This window comes from Haemorhous mexicanus, chromosome 1 (assembly GCF_027477595.1).
Source record: "Haemorhous mexicanus isolate bHaeMex1 chromosome 1, bHaeMex1.pri, whole genome shotgun sequence".
In the NCBI taxonomy this organism is placed as follows: Eukaryota; Metazoa; Chordata; class Aves; order Passeriformes; family Fringillidae; genus Haemorhous; species Haemorhous mexicanus.
Window position 1 is genome coordinate 18,796,581 of NC_082341.1, and position 18,839 is coordinate 18,815,419.

General features: G+C 48.7%; 1 protein-coding gene across 1 annotated transcript; it reads left to right on the plus strand.

Annotated features, from left to right (window-relative positions):
• The first annotated feature begins 1,486 nt into the window (after nucleotides 1-1,486).
• Nucleotides 1,487-6,901, plus strand: SKIDA1 (SKI/DACH domain containing 1). Its single transcript, XM_059841973.1, has one exon. It carries the CDS (start codon nucleotides 3,966-3,968, stop codon nucleotides 6,429-6,431), a length of 2,466 nt encoding a protein of 821 aa, XP_059697956.1. The 5' UTR covers nucleotides 1,487-3,965; the 3' UTR covers nucleotides 6,432-6,901.
• The last annotated feature ends 11,938 nt before the right edge of the window (nucleotides 6,902-18,839 follow it).

Below are 18,839 nucleotides of genomic sequence, written 5' to 3' on the forward strand. Positions count from 1 at the left end.
AAGGAGTATTTTAAATGTTACACACGTTTTCTTTCTGGAATGACATGGCTAAGCAGTTCCCTGTGAGCATATATATTTTAACATAAGTTTACAAAAATAAAAGTATATGATTTTCAACAAATGGGAATAGGTCTACAATAAAGTATTATGAATATTATTTTGCTCTTTCTTTCCTAATGAGGTTTATCCTTCAGCCAGACAGTTTTAAGACTGAAATACTACTCACTATAGAGTGTAGATTGCAAATTGCATGCTACTCAATGTGAAAAGGAGCACGTTTGATTGATCGCCTCTGTGTGTGTATGCACCCATACACACAACTCTCTGTAGTTGCATGTGTATGTATTTGGCAAAACTGGGCATCTCTGGTGTCCTTATCTTAAGAAATGTGAGACAAACATCCATTCCTTTAATCATGTTCATCTTTGATCACCAGTGAGGGTGACACAGTCCACAAAATTAACAAAGAAATTCCCTTGCTTTTGAGACATAGCTACATGTACATCTGGGTCTGCACACGCATGCACATGGACACACAAACACACAGACATACATCCCAGTAAGTAAATTATGGCATAACTTTTCATGTAATTGACACCAGACACCTTTAATTTTTCATTTTCATTCTTTTGACCAGCCTTCACATTAACAATCTAAGCCATAAATGTTGGTGGCTATTGATCGCAATCCCCTGTGTGCGTGCAAATCCATTTTCAAGTCCCCTGCCTTTAATGTGCGTGTGCGTGTGCAAGGGGCCTCTGACGGCTGTTTATCAGGATCTCCCCCCCAGCCTGCTTCAAGACGACCCCGGATACAAACGTGTGCCGATGGCCAAGGGAAAGCACGCACGCACACACACACACACAAAAAAAAAAAAAAAAAAAAGCCAAACCAAATGATGGAGAAGTAAAGAAACAAAGCTCTCTTGTGTGAGATGCGGAGAAAGATATGCAACCGAAAGTGTGTGTAAGTATACGGTGGGGATGTGTAGGTTGGGCGCCTGACATTTCCCAAGACTTCTCGTGGGTTTCTCCCTGCCGACATCTGGTGCTGCCTCGACCCCGGTGCTCATGGCCGCACCTTTCGGGAGCCCGAGGTTTGCTGAAAAGCCGTCACTAGTTTTAAACGTTTGGTAGCGCCGGAATTAAAAATAAATAAATAAATAAATAAATTTGAAAAGGGACATTTTTTTAAACAGTTGCCGAATCCCACTGCCAGGCTATCACCGGCAGCGCGTGGGTGCGGGTCTGGATGTCCGTGCCTCCCTGCGTGCGAACGCACGCGTGGATTTACACGGGAATCGGACCCAGCTGAACTACCTGACAAATAAAAGACTTTTCAGCCCATCGAGCTTTTGGGTAACGTCTTCTGAGCAGCTTTCTCGGAGTTTACTGTTCCTTTACTGTTGACTCCATAGCCTTAACCTTAAAGCAGGGGGAGGAGAGCAGTAGGGAGGGGGTGGGGGTGTTCGCAGCATATAAGTACATCAGGAGGAATTTTTAAACGACCTTATTGTCTCTAGCTCTAGAAAGACCACGATGATTTCTCTTTAGCGCCAGCAGCTGTTTTCTTTCGAAACTTTGCTTTTTTTTTGCCTCTCACACGAGCGAGCAGGAGAAAGGCAAGGCTGGGAGATCCAGATGCGAGGAGAGGGAAGGAGAACTCCGCGGATGGTCTGAGCTATGCCGAGGCATTGTTCACTGCTGCCTCTCGGTTACGTTTAAAGGCTGAAATATCACGAGATCCACTCAATGATCCTTTTCTAATTCGAGGGACAAAATGTAATTTGCTGTAGCTCTGCTTTCTCGGATGGGAATACTATCCCTAGGTTTCAGAGGGAAGAACTAGGCATCGCGGTTCGCACACACATGGATTAAGTTGAACAGCGGCGATTACATCTGCGCTGAGAGCAACAGTAGTCCAGGGCTGACTTTTCAAATCTCAGCCCTCCGAGTTGGAGGCTCCCTTGAATAGACTTCCTCCATTCCCGGATGCACTTCTCCAAATTCCCACTTCTCTCTCGAATTCCTGGGAAATTGGGGGCTTGCCTGGATTTCGCCTTGTCATGCAAAACGGCGTTTTCACAGAGTGATTATGCGCTTTCTTTTAGCTGTACCTGACGGGGTAACACGAACTCCACGCACCATATTGCCAACACGCGGAGTGGATATTGACGTTTGCGATTGAAGATTTTTTTTTCCTCCGTCGATTTTTTTGCCAAGTCACAGCAGTATGAGATGTCTCATTAATCTCGCGGATGTGTCTAATTCTGGATGTGCAGTGATACATAAAAGTGCTGGTGTTTGTATCCAGCGGAACACTGGATGCACGGCAGAGATTGGTGATTTTTTTTTTCGCAGCGCCTAACGTGCAAACCGCAAGCATCACTTTAACGTGACAAGGGAGAGGCATGCAGCTATCGCAACATTTGCGAGATCCTCGTTCTTGACACTAGACTAATTTAACGTTCCTAAGAAGAGGGTAAACCTTCATGTTGCTTCTTCAAATTGATTTTAAGGGGCTGCTATAAAGGGAGCATCAAAAATCTTCGGCAGGGCTACTCCGAGTGGAATATGCAAACTGCGAGCTAGAAGCATCCTAGCCCGATGTAATATCGTACATTGTGTGTTCCAGCACTTTTTTTTGTTGTTACATAAAGGCTCCTGGAAACACCTTGGATATTTTACATTCTCCTTTCTCTGCTGGAAGCAATCAGCACGCAGGAATCCTGACTTGGGCTCTGGTACTATAGGACATTCCAGCTCGTGATCCAGCACGGTTACTCGTGAAAAGTGTATACATTTCTGGCTTATCTATGCTTTGTTATGGGTCTGACGTGAGCTCACGTCCTCCTCCCCCCTCCTGCAATATTACTGGCAGAATTTCAGTTAAAAGTGTTATAGTATCACGGTGCGGGAACCCGTGATATTCAGACAGCAAAAATAACCTTAGTACCCGGCTATAAAAAGCTAATTAAGCAGAAGAGGAAAATCAAGAGAAACTCGAAAATGTAAGTACTCCCTCTCGGTAACAACCGAACGTTTAACTTTGGAGCCTCAGAAGGGGAAATACCAAGCTGTTCTGCACGTTTTCGCTAAGCTTCATTTTCCACACAATGCAGAATAAAACGCTGGTTTAAAGCGGCTACGTTACCGAAGGATTTTCCATCGCTACGATCAGACTTATGTCCTTTAAATTCACGGCATGCACAAAAGAGCAACGTTTGTCCAAAACAGGCTGAAAATATACGGAACGATAGGGGGAAAAAGCATACAAATCCTTCCTCCGAAGCTAGCGACGAGGAAGTCTGAGAGAGCTGAGTGTGTTTGAGCTCGGATTGTTTAATAGAAAGATTTATATACTAACTGTATTATTTACTTTGGGAGGGGAGGTGGCAGTATAAGGGTATGCTAATTAGTGGGAGATTTTTTGGGGGAAGGGGTGGAATATCAATTTTTATTGCATCACCTGTCAGGAGTGTCCAATCAGCGTTGGCTTTAGGGGAATTAATTGATGAAGGTGTCTCCGGACGAGCTCACTTCACTCTGTCATTTTATTTGTAGCTAAAGCAGCGGCGGGAATAGCAGCTGCATTTCTTTTCTCTTCCTCCCTTCACATTCCATTATCATAGTTTCCAATGGAAAAGCAGGGAATGAAAGGGAACAGGTACTGATCTTCAGCAACAACTTAAAGAAACACTTTGGCAAACCTGATTTTTAAGATTATATATTGATTGTAGTCTCACGGTATTTTTTAATTTATTTTTTAAAATTTTGTCTAAAGTTTGGCACTTCATTCACCAGGAATAACAGCCTTTGTTATATTTTATTAGCAGGATGCCTTGAGACAAATACAGCATCTGGCTGAGGATTGTGTGTGTGTGGCTTTTTTTTTTTTTTTTCCTTTTTTTTTTTTTTTCATCTCTCTCTCTCTCTGCAAATGCTGGGAATAATTTAATTCACGAAATGGGAGACCTGAAGTCGGGTTTTGAAGAGGTGGATGGCGTGAGGCTCGGCTACCTCATCATTAAAGGAAAGCAAATGTTTGCACTCTCCCAGGTTTTTACAGACCTTCTCAAAAACATCCCGCGAACTACCGTGCACAAGCGAATGGATCATTTAAAAGTAAAAAAACATCACTGCGACTTGGAGGAGTTGAGGAAACTCAAAGCCATCAACTCCATCGCTTTCCACGCCGCCAAATGCACCCTGATCTCCAGAGAGGACGTGGAAGCCCTATACACATCCTGCAAAACCGAACGGGTTCTTAAAACGAAACGGAGGAAACTAAGCCGGGCGCTGTCTGCCACCGATCTCCGGCCGGAGCTCGCTCCCCCCGACCCCTTCTCCGGCTTCTGGAAGGAGAACAAACTTTGGCTGGGTCTGAGCGACTCTCCTCGGCCGCTGCTGCCCGTCCGGAGGAAAGCTCTGCGCCCGGGGGACACAGCCTTGCTACCGGCCGCTCATCTACCTCACATTTTTAGTAAATACACTGGCCACAGCTACCCAGAAATCGCTCGGGCGCCTTGCAAATCCCCCGTAAACTATGAAACGGCGCCGGCGGTGGGCGGCTGCGTGCCCCTGCGCTCCCGTCGCCCGCTCGCCGCCGCGGCGCGGCCCCGGCTCCCGACCGCCGGTCCCCCGCCCCTGCCCGCCCGCTGCCGCCGCCGCCGCCACGGGGCGGCCGCCGCCGCCGTCACGCTGGGCCCCCCCGGCGGCGCCCGCCGGCCCCTGGCCCTGCCCCGGCCCTGCCGGCCCCGTGGCGCCCCGCGGCTGCCGCTGCCTCTGCCCCGCGGCTTTGGGCCGCCCGCCTTCCCCGAGAGCGGCAGCAGCGACTCGGAGTCCAGCTGCTGCTCGGGCCGCGCCGCCCACGACTCGGACTGCGGTTCCAGCCTCTCCAGCTCCAGCGAGGGCAGCTCGGAGGAGGAGGACGAGGAGGAGGAGGAGGACGAGGAGGGCAGCGGCGCCTCGGACTCTAGCGAGGGCAGCTCGGAGGAGGAGGAGGAGGAGGAAGAGGAGGAGGAAGAGGAGGAGGAGGAGGACAGCACCTCGGACTCCGACTCCAGCTCGGTCTCCAGCCAGGTTTCGGTGCAGAGCATTCGCTTCAGGCGCACCAGCTTTTGCAGCCCGCCCGGCGTGGTCCACGCCAACTTCTTGTACCATCTGGCGGCCGCTGCCGCCTCCCGGCCCCCGGCCCCGGCGGAGCCCGGCGGGCTGCCCGCCCTCCGCGGCGCTCCCGGCGGAGTCAAGCCGGAGCTGCCGGAGCAGTGGGGCTGCCCCGGCTGGGCTCCCGCCGCCCCGGCGCTGCGCTGCTCCGGCGGCCTGGGGAGCTGCTTCGCGGAGATAAGAGATGATAGGGTATCCGAACTCACATTCCCACACTCTGAATTTTCCAATAATGCCAAGAGTACTGACCTAACAATTAACTGTGTTGCAAAGGGGGCCTCTTCACCTAGCCCAAAGACAAACAATGCATTTCCACAACAAAGAATACTCAGAGAGGCAAGGAAATGCCTTCAAGCAACTACTACACACCGTGCAGATAACAATACAATAGCTGCTAGGTTCTTAAATAATGATTCTTCATCAGCGGCAGCAAATTCAGAGAAAGATTCCAAAATCCCTCATTGTATTGAATTTGCCACGGATTTGCCCTCTTTACAAACTGATCCTGCTGAGGATGCTGCTTCTCCAGGGGCAGCAGCAGCAGCTGAGCTCCAGTGCACTGATACAGGCAATAAGGCATTGCCATTCCTGCACAGCATTAAAATCAAAATAGAGGACAGCAGTGCGAACGACGAGTATGAGCCTGATCTTACAACACATAAGCTAAAGTGTGAGTGCAATGATACTAAGGATGAGTTTTACGGTGTGACTGAGAATAATAACCAGGACGCTTTATTAACAGCCAAGGAAGATTCTGCATGCACTGAGAAAGAAACCACTTCCTTAAACCCACTGACTCAGAGTCAGGTCCTCTCATGCACTTTAGGTACTCCAAAACCTGAGGATGGGGAGTATAAATTTGGAGCAAGGGTGAGAAAAAATTACAGGACACTGGTTTTGGGAAAGCGACCTGTACTGCAGACTCCTCCAGTCAAACCAAATTTGAAATCAGCTCGAAGCCCACGTCCTACAGGTAAAATTGAGACACATGAAGGAACACTGGATGATTTTACAGTTAACAATAGACGCAAAAGGGTAGCCAGCAATGTAGCATCAGCAGTGAAAAGGCCATTTAATTTCATGGCAAATTTTCCCTGTCCACCATCACTAATTATTGGCAATGATGGGGATTTGTTGCCAGCTTATTCCTTAAACACCACTAAGGATTCCCAACCACCTCACAAGGCCCATCCTGTATGGAAATGGCAGCTGGGCGGTTCTGCAATACCTCTTCCACCTAGCCACAAATTCAGGAAATTTAATTAATAAAGTAGTTTGGAAAATATTTTCTTGAACCACCTTTAACTTTCTTACCTTTTTTTTTTTTTTTAAACTCTGCAGCATGGTTTGTTCAAACCCATTAATGCTATACTCTATTGGAATCCTGTTTTATCACATTGTGACGCCAGAATCTGGATTACTATTTTATTTACCATTACAACAGTGGGGTTTTTTTCCCTTATTTTGGGATCTTGGTGGGGTGTTTTTTTTTTGGGTTGTTGGTTGGATTTTTTGTTTGTTTGTTTGTTCTGTTGCATTGTTTTGGTTTTTTTTTTTTTTAATTATGTTACATTCCACAGAGTACTTCAGGCTAAAGACTCAAGTTAAACTCAGTTATTATGGTAGAGCTGGAACACTTTACTGTTTAAATGCTAATAATGCACCAGTACCTCAGTTCAACTGCTGCAAATAAATGTCAAAAGGTTGAATAATAAATATTAGAATGAGCCATTAAATTTATGCACTAGATTTTGAAAATGGAAGTCTAACTGTTAATTCAGTTAAACTTTGTTAAGTTACATGGTTGCACAGTAAGGGTTCACTATAATTCAATGTGGCAGCAGTATACTTTTCGGGAGCTTTGTTTTTGGGTGCAGGGGTGTCTTTTTCGAAGGGCAGTTGCACTTACTCCTTCTTCTCCGGTTTGGAAAAGACTGGGGTCCGCCTGTGACCCCAGTGCTGGGAAAAGCTGCCTCATTTGAAACCAGTAAATAAATGTGGAATTCTATTTTTGGTAAAAGGGTGTCTTTTTACTTGTACAGCCACTCTTTGCAATTGGGAAGCCTTTTTGTTTCACCCAGAGGTCTTAAATAAGGTTACTGTTATCCACTAATGTCATACTTAAGTTGTGGTCTGAACATGCCCCTTACAAACTTGCAAAGCAACTAAAATATTTGCCCGGCCAGCAGTACAATTTATGGTCCAGCCCCTCATGCTGGCTGGAGGAAATAGCAAAGCAGTAAATACAACACAGAAAGTGAAATGAGAGGCCGTAAGTGAAAAGATTACACAAAATGAGAAGACCGTGTTATTCATAGCTTTTTGGCAACAAAACTCAGGCAATTCAACCATGTTACACTTCCCGGTTCTATCCTCATCTCTTGAAATTTGCTGTCGTGGGTTTTTTTGCCATGCCATCCTCTCTATGTAGCAAAAACATTTTTACTGCACGTGACAATCAGAGGCAATTATCTATATTTGCACTTAATATCAAAATAGTCAAACAGGGAGACTTCTAGAGTCTAGCCCTCGGTAAGACATGCTGGTATAATATATTGTGATGATGGAAGCAGTAAATCAAAATTATGGAAATTTGCACTGTTGAAAAGCATGCTTTAGCTTTATTTTCAATTAAAAACACTGTTTAAAAAAAATCCTGATTCCAAACACTTTGAATTATTGCAGAGTTATCCATGGTTTCCTCTCCATTTGTAAGTTCACTGTTTTTATTTGGAGGAAATACGCTTCAAGAGGTTAACTGTTTCACTCCCTCCCTCCCCCAACCTCTGCAAAAGAAAGGGAAGGAGAAAAAAAAAAAAAAAAAAAGAAAGGCTGGAGGCCGAGGTGGAGGCAGAGCTGAGGACGGGGGAAGGTATCTCTTGTGGGGGGAGGACGGATACAGCAACTCTGAAAACAGCCTGAAAAGTTTGCAGCTTGAGAAAGGCAATAATAATTGAGTTGCTGAATCAGCAGAGTTTAGGATGAATAATTGCTGGTTTCTTTCTTTGGATTAGCATTTTATTTATACTAGATCATTCACAAATTAAATTTTAAGGATTCCACTCATCGATCAATCCCGGGAGAATAATTTATCGCAAATCAAAAAAGGAAAACAAAGCAACAATGTAATGTTTACTGTGTGACTCAAAGTCAACATTTCTGCTGGCAATCCACTGCCTGGGTTTCAGTTTTTTAATTCCTGCCTTTTGTGATGCCCTGCCCCAACCCCTCGTGTCTCCAAATATTCCAAGCAGTCACTAACTGATTTCAGCTCTGTTTACTATATCCACACCGGAGTTTTCCCCTCATTGTAAAAGGCCTAGTCTAAGAATACCTGCAGCCAAATATATTTAGAAAGAGTAAACAATTGCCTTTCAGTGGAGTTACCCTTCCCCCCTGCATGCACACGCACACACACATGCACACACATCACTTTAAGCTGCCAATTGCAAAAGGTGCATTGCATTCTTAACCGCTCTGCTGAAATTACGATGGTCATGAAAAATCTGCTTACTGGAGTTGTTCTGAGATGAATGTTTACATTCGTGTGTTTAGAGCTGCACAGATTACAGCCTTATTTCCAGAGAACTGTAAGTACATACAAAATGTACTGCTCAGGAAAGCCCCCCCGCTCTGTTAGAAACCATGTCTGCCTGACAAAGGTCTTCCCTTGACCAAAAAAATTAAAAAAAAAAAAGAGAAAAAAAAAAAAGAAGAAAAAAAGAGCCAAAAGACGCAAAAGTGCAATATGCAAACTTGAAACCTAAAATTTCGCCTTGTCAGTTAAACAACATATCACTTTCAAAGTAACTCTGTCCCCTGACCCTGTTTACTTCCAATTAGAGATATGCTGATTTGGCCAGGAATTGTAAATTACAGAGGTGCCTTTTCAGGTTCTGAAATAATCCAGGGTTGGGGGGCTGGGGGTTGGAGGGGGAGGTATAAGCATAAATTTATACCAAATAGGCTCTGCAGAGTTGAGGACGTGAAATATGGTGCCCAGCCTTGCCAGCGGCCCAGGAGCTCCAGGCACCCCCGGGCATCCCCGGCAGGCTGCTCAGCTGGGCTACCCTCCATCCTGGCAGCAGCAAACGGCAAGGAGTTAAACAGCCACATAATTTTCACACGTGCACACCTCAGTTTAGTACAAGTCACTAGCAGGGACATTCGTGGTTTTACTACCGTTGGAGAAATTAGCCAGGTACAATAACTCACCAGGAGGAAAAAAAATGGGGGAGGGGGGTGGTATTCTGTTCAATTCTGGTAGTTTGGTAACTATTTCTGATGACATTGTAATTATTATTGCGATCAGAGTTCATTGTCATTTCAGCCTTAAACATGTAAAGTCTTATAATTGAATTACATAAAAATAAACAAATTTCTCCCATAAAGGTAAGTTCTAAAAATGAGGAAACCCCAAGGTTTTCCAAGGGACACAGGCTACCATTTTGTTGTGATGTTTACATGAGATAAAATTTACAATGTGTTAGTAATTGCCACCATTTTCCAATTCCTGGTGTACACAAAAATCAACAGAATTTTTTAGAGGAAAAAGCAATTGAGGAAGTGCATGTACTGTAAGGACTATACTCTGTAGGTATTTGCCACAAATAGAGTTCACTGGGAAATTTATTGTGAATATTTCTGCTGCCAGATGGAAGACAAAAGAAAGTTTTGGACTCTGTTTAATTCTCTAGAACATTAAAAAGGGAACACGTGTAATGCCTTCAGCAATGAGGTATATTGCCTTAAAAGATGTAACTTGCCGTTTACAGCAATTTAAGAAGTGATTGTTCTATAAGCTACACTTACTTGACTACAGTGGGATAATCTCTTTGCTGGTTGTTTATTTAAAAAGCCACTACTAGCAATAATGCAAAATAGTGGTAGCTGTTGTATGAAGTTTGCTGTTTAATCAATTCATATGGTGATTTTTTACATGGTCTCTGATCCCTTTTACTCTAACAGATTTAGTTGCCAATAAATTAAAGTTTCTGCAGAAATGAGAGCAATGTTACCATGTTTGTGTTTGTCACTGTTCACACGTGTGAGTGGTTGAGACAGAAAAGGGTAAAAAAAGTGGCATTTTTGACACACGGCGGTAATCTGGAGGAAAATATTCTACATATGCAGTATGTTAGAGAACATGAAACACGGATAACCTTGTTAATTGTGGTTTTTATGGTTAAGAGGATTGCTGGGAAGAATATGTAATGGTTCATCCTGGGATCTATTTGGTCAGCTTGGAAGCACAAAAGGATGGCGAGCGCCTGAAAATGAAAAGCCCTGGCTAGCAAAATCAGGAGGGAGGCTTTGGGATCTACCTTCCCGAAGTCACGCTTGCAGACATTACCCATTCCCTCGGTACCTGGCCCTCCAAGCCGCGGTCTAACAGCTCCGGCCTGACCAAAAACCTTTCGGGAAGGGACAGCGAGCCGGGTTTAGGCCTTACACGTTGCATTTTTTCACTGTGCTGATATAATTATTTCCCGTGCCCTAGGCCCCTCTCTCTCCCCCTCTCCCTTTCTCTCCTAGGCGGCCTCACAAGCCCCCTCTTTAAAAGGCCCGAGATGTTTTGCATGAGGCGCTCACAATAGGGGTTGAGGGAATTGACAGTTTCAAAAACAAGGCGCCCTGTCCTTTCCAGATGCCGAGGACCCCTCTCCCGCACCATCTCTCGTTTGCTCCTCGCTGCTGGTGGCTTTACCCCTAGCATTGCAAATACACGGCAACAGCTGTGTTTGTAAACAGGGGGGAGTACGGCGGGAGCGCCGCCGGCCCAACTCCCGCACTGCGCTCCCGCCGCCTGGAAATCACAAAAAATAAAAAGAAAAAAAAAAAAGGAGAAAAAAAAATAAAAAAGAGAGGAGGGAGGTCAAAAAAATGCGGGAGCGGAGCCGGGGCCCCCGAGCGGCGGAGCTGCCCAAGCGCTGCGGGCCCGGGGCATAGCGCTCCTCGGGCCGCCATCTTGCCCAGCGCGGCGGAGCCTGCTCGGCTGCCTGGCCCTGGCCCAGCTCCAGGGGCCGGCTCCCTCGCTCCCGGCCAGGGTCCCTGGCCCGGCTTCCCCGCTCCCGGAGCGGCTCTCGCGGGCGGCGGGGGCGGCGCGGCCGTCCCCGGGGGTTCCCGCTCTTCAAAGCAGGGCCGTGGCTCCCACCCCGCTCCCCCTCCAGCTCATCCGCCGGGGCCTCCATCTTCCCGGGCTCTCCCGTGGCGCGGCCCCGCCGCCTCCCGCCCTGCCCGCTCCGTGCTGGGGGCGAGCCAGGGGGCAAGCCCGTGGTGGTTCCGCGGGGCCCTCGGGGCAGATGCCGGGCTCCGGGCCAGGAAGCGGCCGGGGGAGGCCCGGGGCTCCGGGCTCGGCCGTTCGTCCCCGCGGAGTCGGCCCGGGAGGGGACGGGGAGCGGGGTCAGCGCGGAAGGTCCAACAGAGCTGTTTGCTCTTGCGTCTAAAATGTAGCCGGGGCTGTAAAGCGTGTGAAATTACGCACCGGTCTCTTAAAGAGTGGCTAATTTATAGTAAATAGCGAGGGCTTTGTAAATGGATTTATTATGTTGTTTCTTCTTAATTGTTGAGAAAATCCCCATTGTTGAGTGTGAATGGCTTTATGGGCTAACCCGGGCCGCGCTGCAATCCCGGGGCAGTAAATGGCCGCTCCGCTAATGTGGCCCGTAGCGAGAAGCCGGACCAGCCGCGGTGACCTTTGGGCGGTGGGGCCGGACATGGACGTCCCGCAGGCAGACCCTGCTGCAGCCTCGTCCCTTCAGGGACGCGCCGGGACCCCGGCCCGGAGCGAGCCCTTCTCCGTGCCCGACAGCCCGGGGAGCAGCGGCGCGGCCGGACCGTCCCTGCGCACGGCCGAGGCCGGCGGCCCCGCCGCGGCAGCGCACACGTGCGGGAGCCGCTCCCGGCCTTTGTTCGCGGCCGCGCTGCCCCGGCTGCCCCTGCCCCGCACCGCCCCGGTCCGCAGGCCGGGTGTCCCTGCCCGCCGAACGGCACGTCCGCATGGCGAGGGGGACTCCAAGGCGGCCCTCGGCCTCCCACGCCGCCGTTCCCCTTAGACAAATAAACAGGAGCCAGCACCTCCTGTCCCTTCTCCCTCGTTCCGGAGAGGCGGGGGAGGGGATGGCAATAGGGGTATCGCAATGAACTTCCCCAAACTCCGCACCGTGGCCCCCCTTCCCGGCCGCGGGTAGAGGCACGCCGATGCTCTCGGCGGTCAGAAGGACCGGGACGCGGGGACTCCCCGCCGCTGGCACCCAAACCCCTCCCGCGTGCACGTGTCTGCATATTGTAACATACAAATCACGATGAAATGTAAATTCTACTCTAGAAACTTATATTGGGCTATTCTCTTTCCTGAAATCTCTCCCCCTCTGATTTCGCTATTAGGAGAAATCCCCCTGGGTTTAGAGCACTTGTTCCACGGATTTCTGTACAGCCCACATCTGTTGCCTTCCCCTCTGCGGCTCGGGGCTCTGCCCCTGCGGCAGGCAGAGGAAGGAGCGGGTCTCCCGGAGGGCCGAGCCGCGGAGGGGCCTGCGCAGCCCGGCTCTGCCCCTCAGAGCTCAGCGATTTTCTAAACTGCCTTTCAGGCTCGGGATTGAATTGCAATCGTGTCAGATGCGCGGCTTCTTCTTCCCTGAGACTTGTGTGCTCGCAGCGCTTTTCCAGGCTGATTAGTAGTGTCGGAGCTGCTAGATAGGGCTGTACAGTCCATTTCCCTCAAAACAGGATGTTTCCATCAACCTGCGTTTGGTTTTCCCCGAAGAGCAGCGGAGAGTTTAGCTGGGAAACACGTCCCGGCTAAAACCTCGTCTTCAGCTGCCACTCGGGTCACTTCACATCTCTGTATTATATTTCATCTTGTCATTCCCCTTTCTCTACCTTGCTGGGGAAAAAAATAAATAAACTAACAAACAAACAGCCTTGGAAAAGCAGCTGGTGATGGTGAAGCGCGGGTACACCGCACCGGCAGCGCCCGGTGGAGAGGCAGGGCCGACCACCAGCCCCGCTCCGAGGCCGAGGCACGGCTCTGTCCCGGACACACCCTCCCCGACCTCCCGGTTGTTTGTTGTAGTTTGGTGTCCCTCCCGGAGCAAAAAACCCTGTTCCCCTGGAGCACCTCTCGCCTGGCTACCCCGGGCGCAACGGTTTTGCTGGGATTTCTAGGGTCTTTGTGCGTTTGTGGAGATGCGTGTGAATGGGGCTGCGAGTGTTAAAGCTGCCACATAACCTGTGTGAACATATGTTTTATATTTATCCGCGATGCTTTTGTCTTCCCGAGATTCAAGGGTAAACTCCCAGTATAATCACAAACGGAGAATTATTGTCTAGTAAAGTGCAAAGTGCATGGGGAAAAATATTATTCAATAATAATAATAATAATTAAAAACCAACTCACAAAAAAAAAAAAAAAAAAAAAAAACAAAAAACAACAGCAAAAAGGGTTTGTTCTCTTTTGGAAAACCTCATTTCCATTTTCGTGGACATGACGTTTTGGTAAGGGTAAATAGCAATAACGTGCTATTCCTTGTATTCCTTTTCCAGACCGTTTGAAAAACTTTACTGTGTCTGTTGGGGATGTTTGAAGCAGTACATTATAACCAGAAGAAGGATTTTTAGGTTGTTTCTCTCTATGACATAATCGTCCCCGTCAAAATCTGGCAAAGTTCGCCTGAGGGAAAAAGATGTTCGTGCTAAATGATGTAGTAGAAGGAAAGAGAGAACGGCGTTTAATGCGCCATATAAAATAATGTCAGATCTCCCTGGCTACGATCTCGCAGTCTCTCTCACATTTCAGAGTAAGTTTGCAAATGGTTACCTGGGGTTTACAAATTTTTGCTAATAAAATCCCATTAATTCCATTATGATTTCTGTATCCTTCTCCCCTAAATGGGCCTGTAAAGCATAGCCATACTACACAAGCCCTGCCATTCATCAAGTCCGTGAACATTCGTATTTCCCTATCTAGCTGCGTAGAGGCCGATAAATAGAAAGGCTCTCCAGATAATCGCTGATATCTCTTGCCCTCCGCGCAGAGTACTTGGCGGTGTTTGTTCCGTCCCGTAAAGCCGGGCTTCTGAAACAGGCTTGAAAGTAGGTGAACTTCTTAAAACACACATGAAAGTTGGGAATCTTTATATACGTGTTTGCATTGCTCGTGGGGCAAAGAGGAGTATACTCGGCAGCAATTCCTCATCAGCGAACTTAAAAGAGTCTCCTGCCTTTCCCGAGGCCTTTCTGCCTCCCTCTCTCCCTCCCCTCTGTAAACACCCGCGCACAGATGCGGCGAGGCTTCCCGGGAATGCTCCAGCCCGGAGCCCAGCTCCTCTGCCAGCTCCTGCCGTGCTGCTGCATTTGTTCCTCCCGTTTTCCGCAGGAGACGGATGACATCGGGTTTAGGAAAAAGCTCCAGAGGGTAACTGAGAGTTCAGCGGCTCCCAGCCCCAAGGCCGGCACAAAAGTACGGGATGATTTTGCTGCGGCTTCGTGCGAGCTTCTCTGTCTTCACAAAACCTGCGAGCCGGAGCCGCCCTCCACGCAGAATTTACTGCTTGTGTTTGGTTTATCAACGCCGATGGCGTCTGATCATTAAGAAAGACGAACTGCATAAACATCTGATAGTTTGTATTAGAATCATGCACAGTGACAATTGCACAGAACTGGTTTTAATTTTATTCTTAAGTGTTTACACATCGACATATGGTGAATTTGTCTTCTCTCAGAAAGTTGAGAATCAATAGCGCTAATAGCTTTGCATAGGTATGATAGCGATTAACTTTTTTACTTCCACCAGCCCCAGGTTTCTGAAGAGGAACGCTTGCGTGCTGAAAGAAAAGGAGTTTTCCAATGAGACTAACTTGCTCTGTTCGCTAAGGTGCACAGGATTTCCTCTCAGGCATCACCGAATTCATCAGGTCTCGCTGTGTCTCCACTCACGGACATGGAGAAGCAGCAGCTCCCTTGCTCCGTGTTTATCTTTGTTTTGCAGCGACTTCGCTCGCCAATACCTGCAAAGCTCAGCCTGAAAAAACAACTCGCTGATTCCCGGCTAGGAGAGCTGGTCCATGATAAAGGGCTGGAGCCTAGATGCCCCGAGCTCCGGCTGTGATGGCAGCGTTTTCTAGGAGCCTCTCTCGCTCCCAGGGAAGCGGGAAAAGCAAAGTTCCGGAGCCCGCTCCCTATTCCACACTTTCTGTCAAGGTGCTGCAGAACCTTTGGCAACCTCCCTGGTTTTCCCAAGGTCAGTCCAACGACATCCAGTCATAACAAACTGGGGTGGCAAAAGTTTGGTTGTGCCGGGACATATGCTATAAATGAGGATGTGGTCTCAAAGAGATCATTAAACTATGTATTTATGTGAACTGAAAAAAAGAAAACTCATACGCGAGAGTCATTGACATTTACAAACGCAACTAATGGAACAATTTTCCCAAACGTCGAAGGACTATTATTTTTACTTTTCAGGTGTTGCTTTACAAAGATCATGAAATCACGTAGAAACTTTAAGCCTAACCCAATCCACAGATGTCTATGCACGTCTCTAAGTCAAACAGGTCAAATATTTTTTAAAGACGCATTTACCAAGAGAAAAAAAAAAAAGGCATCTAAGCTGGAAACCTGTGGGGGCATAACAAAAGGAAAGAGGCCACAAAGAAATATCCCACAGTGGATTACAAGGTTATGGGACAGGTCACTACAGGAAAGTTAAACAAAAAATGAAGGGTACATTATATAAACCTCACATAATTAAAAAATAGTTAGTTCCAATGTTGTAGTTTTACCTTCAGATATTTGTTGAGTTTGTTGTTCAAGTGCATGTGAATTTATTGGGAGATTATTCTGTTAATATAGCTTTATTTACCCGGCGTTTGCTTTTCCACATAATTAGAAAACTGACCGCAGCCTTTAATGACTGTGTATTTAATGAAGAGTACGATTATTTTACACCGCAGACAGATGTACCGAATGTGCTATTATAGGAGGAGACGTAGTCAGACAAGAAATAAACCCAGCCTTACAGAGAGAGAGAGGACTCTAAGACAGTAATATATTAAATATTGCAGCGATCGATTTCAATACCCTGAGTGGACACGGAAATAAAAATTCACCCCCAAGATGAAATGATTAGGAATTCTTTGTTGTGTAGGAAAAAAAAAAAAAAAAGAAAGAAAAAAAAAAGGAAGAAAAAAAAAAGAGAAAGAAACATTTTTTTTTCCCCCCAGATCCTTTTTGTTCAGGTCAGAAGAGGGCCGGGCAAGCATCTTTCAATCTCTTAGGTCGCGATTTGGGATATAACCCTAGAGGTTAGCCGCATCTCAGTGGCGTTTCTCCATGGTAAAAAGATGGGTCTTTGTCCGAAGAGAGACGGATTAAATATCAAGCCCGGCTCCGGTGCGCGGGACAGGAGCGGCCCCCCGGCAGCGGCTGCCACCCGCGGCAGGGCTGCGCACCGGGGCGCCTGGCGGGGGACGGCGAGGGGGTCCTGCAGCCGTGAGCCCGGGACGGGCACGGATGGGGCGGGCGCCGGGAGGGGAGCGGGTCCGGGCGGCCCCGCCGCAGCCCCTCTGTGGCCAGGCCAATTAAGGCGGCATACAAAGCTACGCTCCAACCACCCTCCGCTCTCACCGCTGCCCCCAGCCCGCTCTTGCCTTTCTTTCCTGCATACCTTCCCCCTCCCCTCCCCAGCCACAGCCCTTCTCGGCTTTAATTAATAATTAAAAGGCAGAATGAAAATTAAAGAGGGGGCAAAGGAGGGGCGAGAGCCCGCGGGAGCACGGACTTGGGAGAGAAGGTGGCCGGGCGTCATGCGGGGGTGCCAGGCGGGGGTCCTCCCACACCCTTCCAGGCCACCTCCTTCCCCCTATTGCAGCGGGACGCCGGCCGGGGTGGCCGCCCGGCACAAGGCTGTTTGCGGTAGCTGGGGCTCAGGCTTGGCGGGGCAGTGACCGCGGGCTCGGGTTTGCTCCACTGCCGTTCGGCTGCGGGGAACAGGAATTACATCCCAGAAAATGCGAACCTGTTGACTGCCACGTCCCGAGTGAAAGGGCCGGTAGTCTTTTACATTTCCAAACCTATGAAGTTGGGACGCCATCGCTGGGCCCCTGGATTCACCTGTCACTGCAATCACTGCCCCGGAGCACTGACAAATATTCACAATAAAAGAGTGAAAGGGTCTCTTAAGGTTCACTGATTTGTGTGTAGAACTTTGGAAAACTGCAAACAAGCGAGAAAAATTGTCCATTCTTGTGAAGGGAAATACAAGTTTGCACTTAACCGTTCAGCGACAAAACCCTAGGACTGGCCAAAGAGCCGGTGACATACACTGTAATCTCCATAACAATTTCATTTCCTCTCTTCCCTCTCTCTCTCTTTACTGGTTAGCAAAGGGGAAAATCCAAGGGTTTAATCCCGAGGAAGGCTTTCCATTTATTCCCACTACAGGGAGAAGGGGATATTGAGAAAAATCAACAGATCCCGAACAAAATGGAGAGGGAAGTCCTCTGGCTCCGCGCTGGGAGAGGCGGGTTGGGAGCATCCAGCCAGAGGACACATGCGAGTCAGAGTGAAATAGAAACTGGAGCTATTAAATTTCCTTTTAAGTGTGCCTTTGGATTAGTTGTACAAGGAATCTAATAATTAAGGCCCTTCTCTTTAGAGAAAACCTTTTCGGTTTCGTATTCCAGTGTCGGGCGTGATTGCTGCGTGCTCGAGAGAAAAAACATAAAGGGCCAGTTTTTCCTTTGAGCGCAAGAAAGTTGCTGCCACATAAGTGGTTTTACTAAAGACAACCCAAAATTGTAGGGTATTAGCAGTTATCACCGAGGGATCTGTTTTGTGCCGTTTCAGGCCTCAGAATCTGCTGTTCCCGTCTTTCTGGGACCGGGGAAAAGCTCTTCCCGATTAAATTCTGCATTAATAGAACTTGGCAACCGGCAACAAAAACCTTGCTTAAGTGAAATGAAGAGACAAAAGGCACTTTAAATGCTGAGGTTGGGGGCTGGGGAGCTTATGCCACTAATTTTAAATGAAGACGACGTTCACGCCTTGCGGCCAGCGGCGAGCCCGTGCTCGGGCTGGAGAAGGATAGCACTAATTCTCCTCCGTGGGCTCGCTGCGAGGCTCCGGGCAGGTCTCGCCACCCTCCGCGTCCTCCCTCGCCTGCCGAGGACACACCGTTGGCATCGAGAGCTGGGAGATCCGCAAAAGCAACGCCGTCGGCTCCTCTCTTAGGAGGGACCTCAGCTCTGCCGGCAGGGGCGAGCGCCGGGGGCTGGCGGGAGGTGGCTGGGGGATGTCCCCACGCACTGCGGAAGCGTCCGAAATGGGGCATTTCCACGCCCTGCTCTGGGGAAGGTTGTTTCACCCTCATTTGAGAGAGGATGGCGTTTCCCGCGGGGACACGCGACCCCAGAAGCCCCTTGCCGATGTCCGTGAGCTCTGTGCTGCGGTGCGGTGGGCTGGGGGCAGCTCCCACGCGTGTCCGGCGCGGCGGGACGCCCGGCCCCTCGGTGGGGAGACGGAGCCCGCTCCGGCGGGGACTGCGCGGAGCGCGGAGCGGGGCCGCAGCCCGTGCCGGGGCCGGCTCTGGGCGCGGAAATAGAAATGTAACATCTCCTCAGACAAATTAATTTTTGACGGATTTATGGCACGGTTTGCTTTCAGGATATTCATTGG

Bases quoted from the DNA above. Each gene is read 5' to 3' on its own strand.
- SKIDA1 (XM_059841973.1), top strand. From the start codon at position 3,966: ATGGGAGACCTGAAGTCGGGTTTTGAAGAGGTGGATGGCGTGAGGCTC.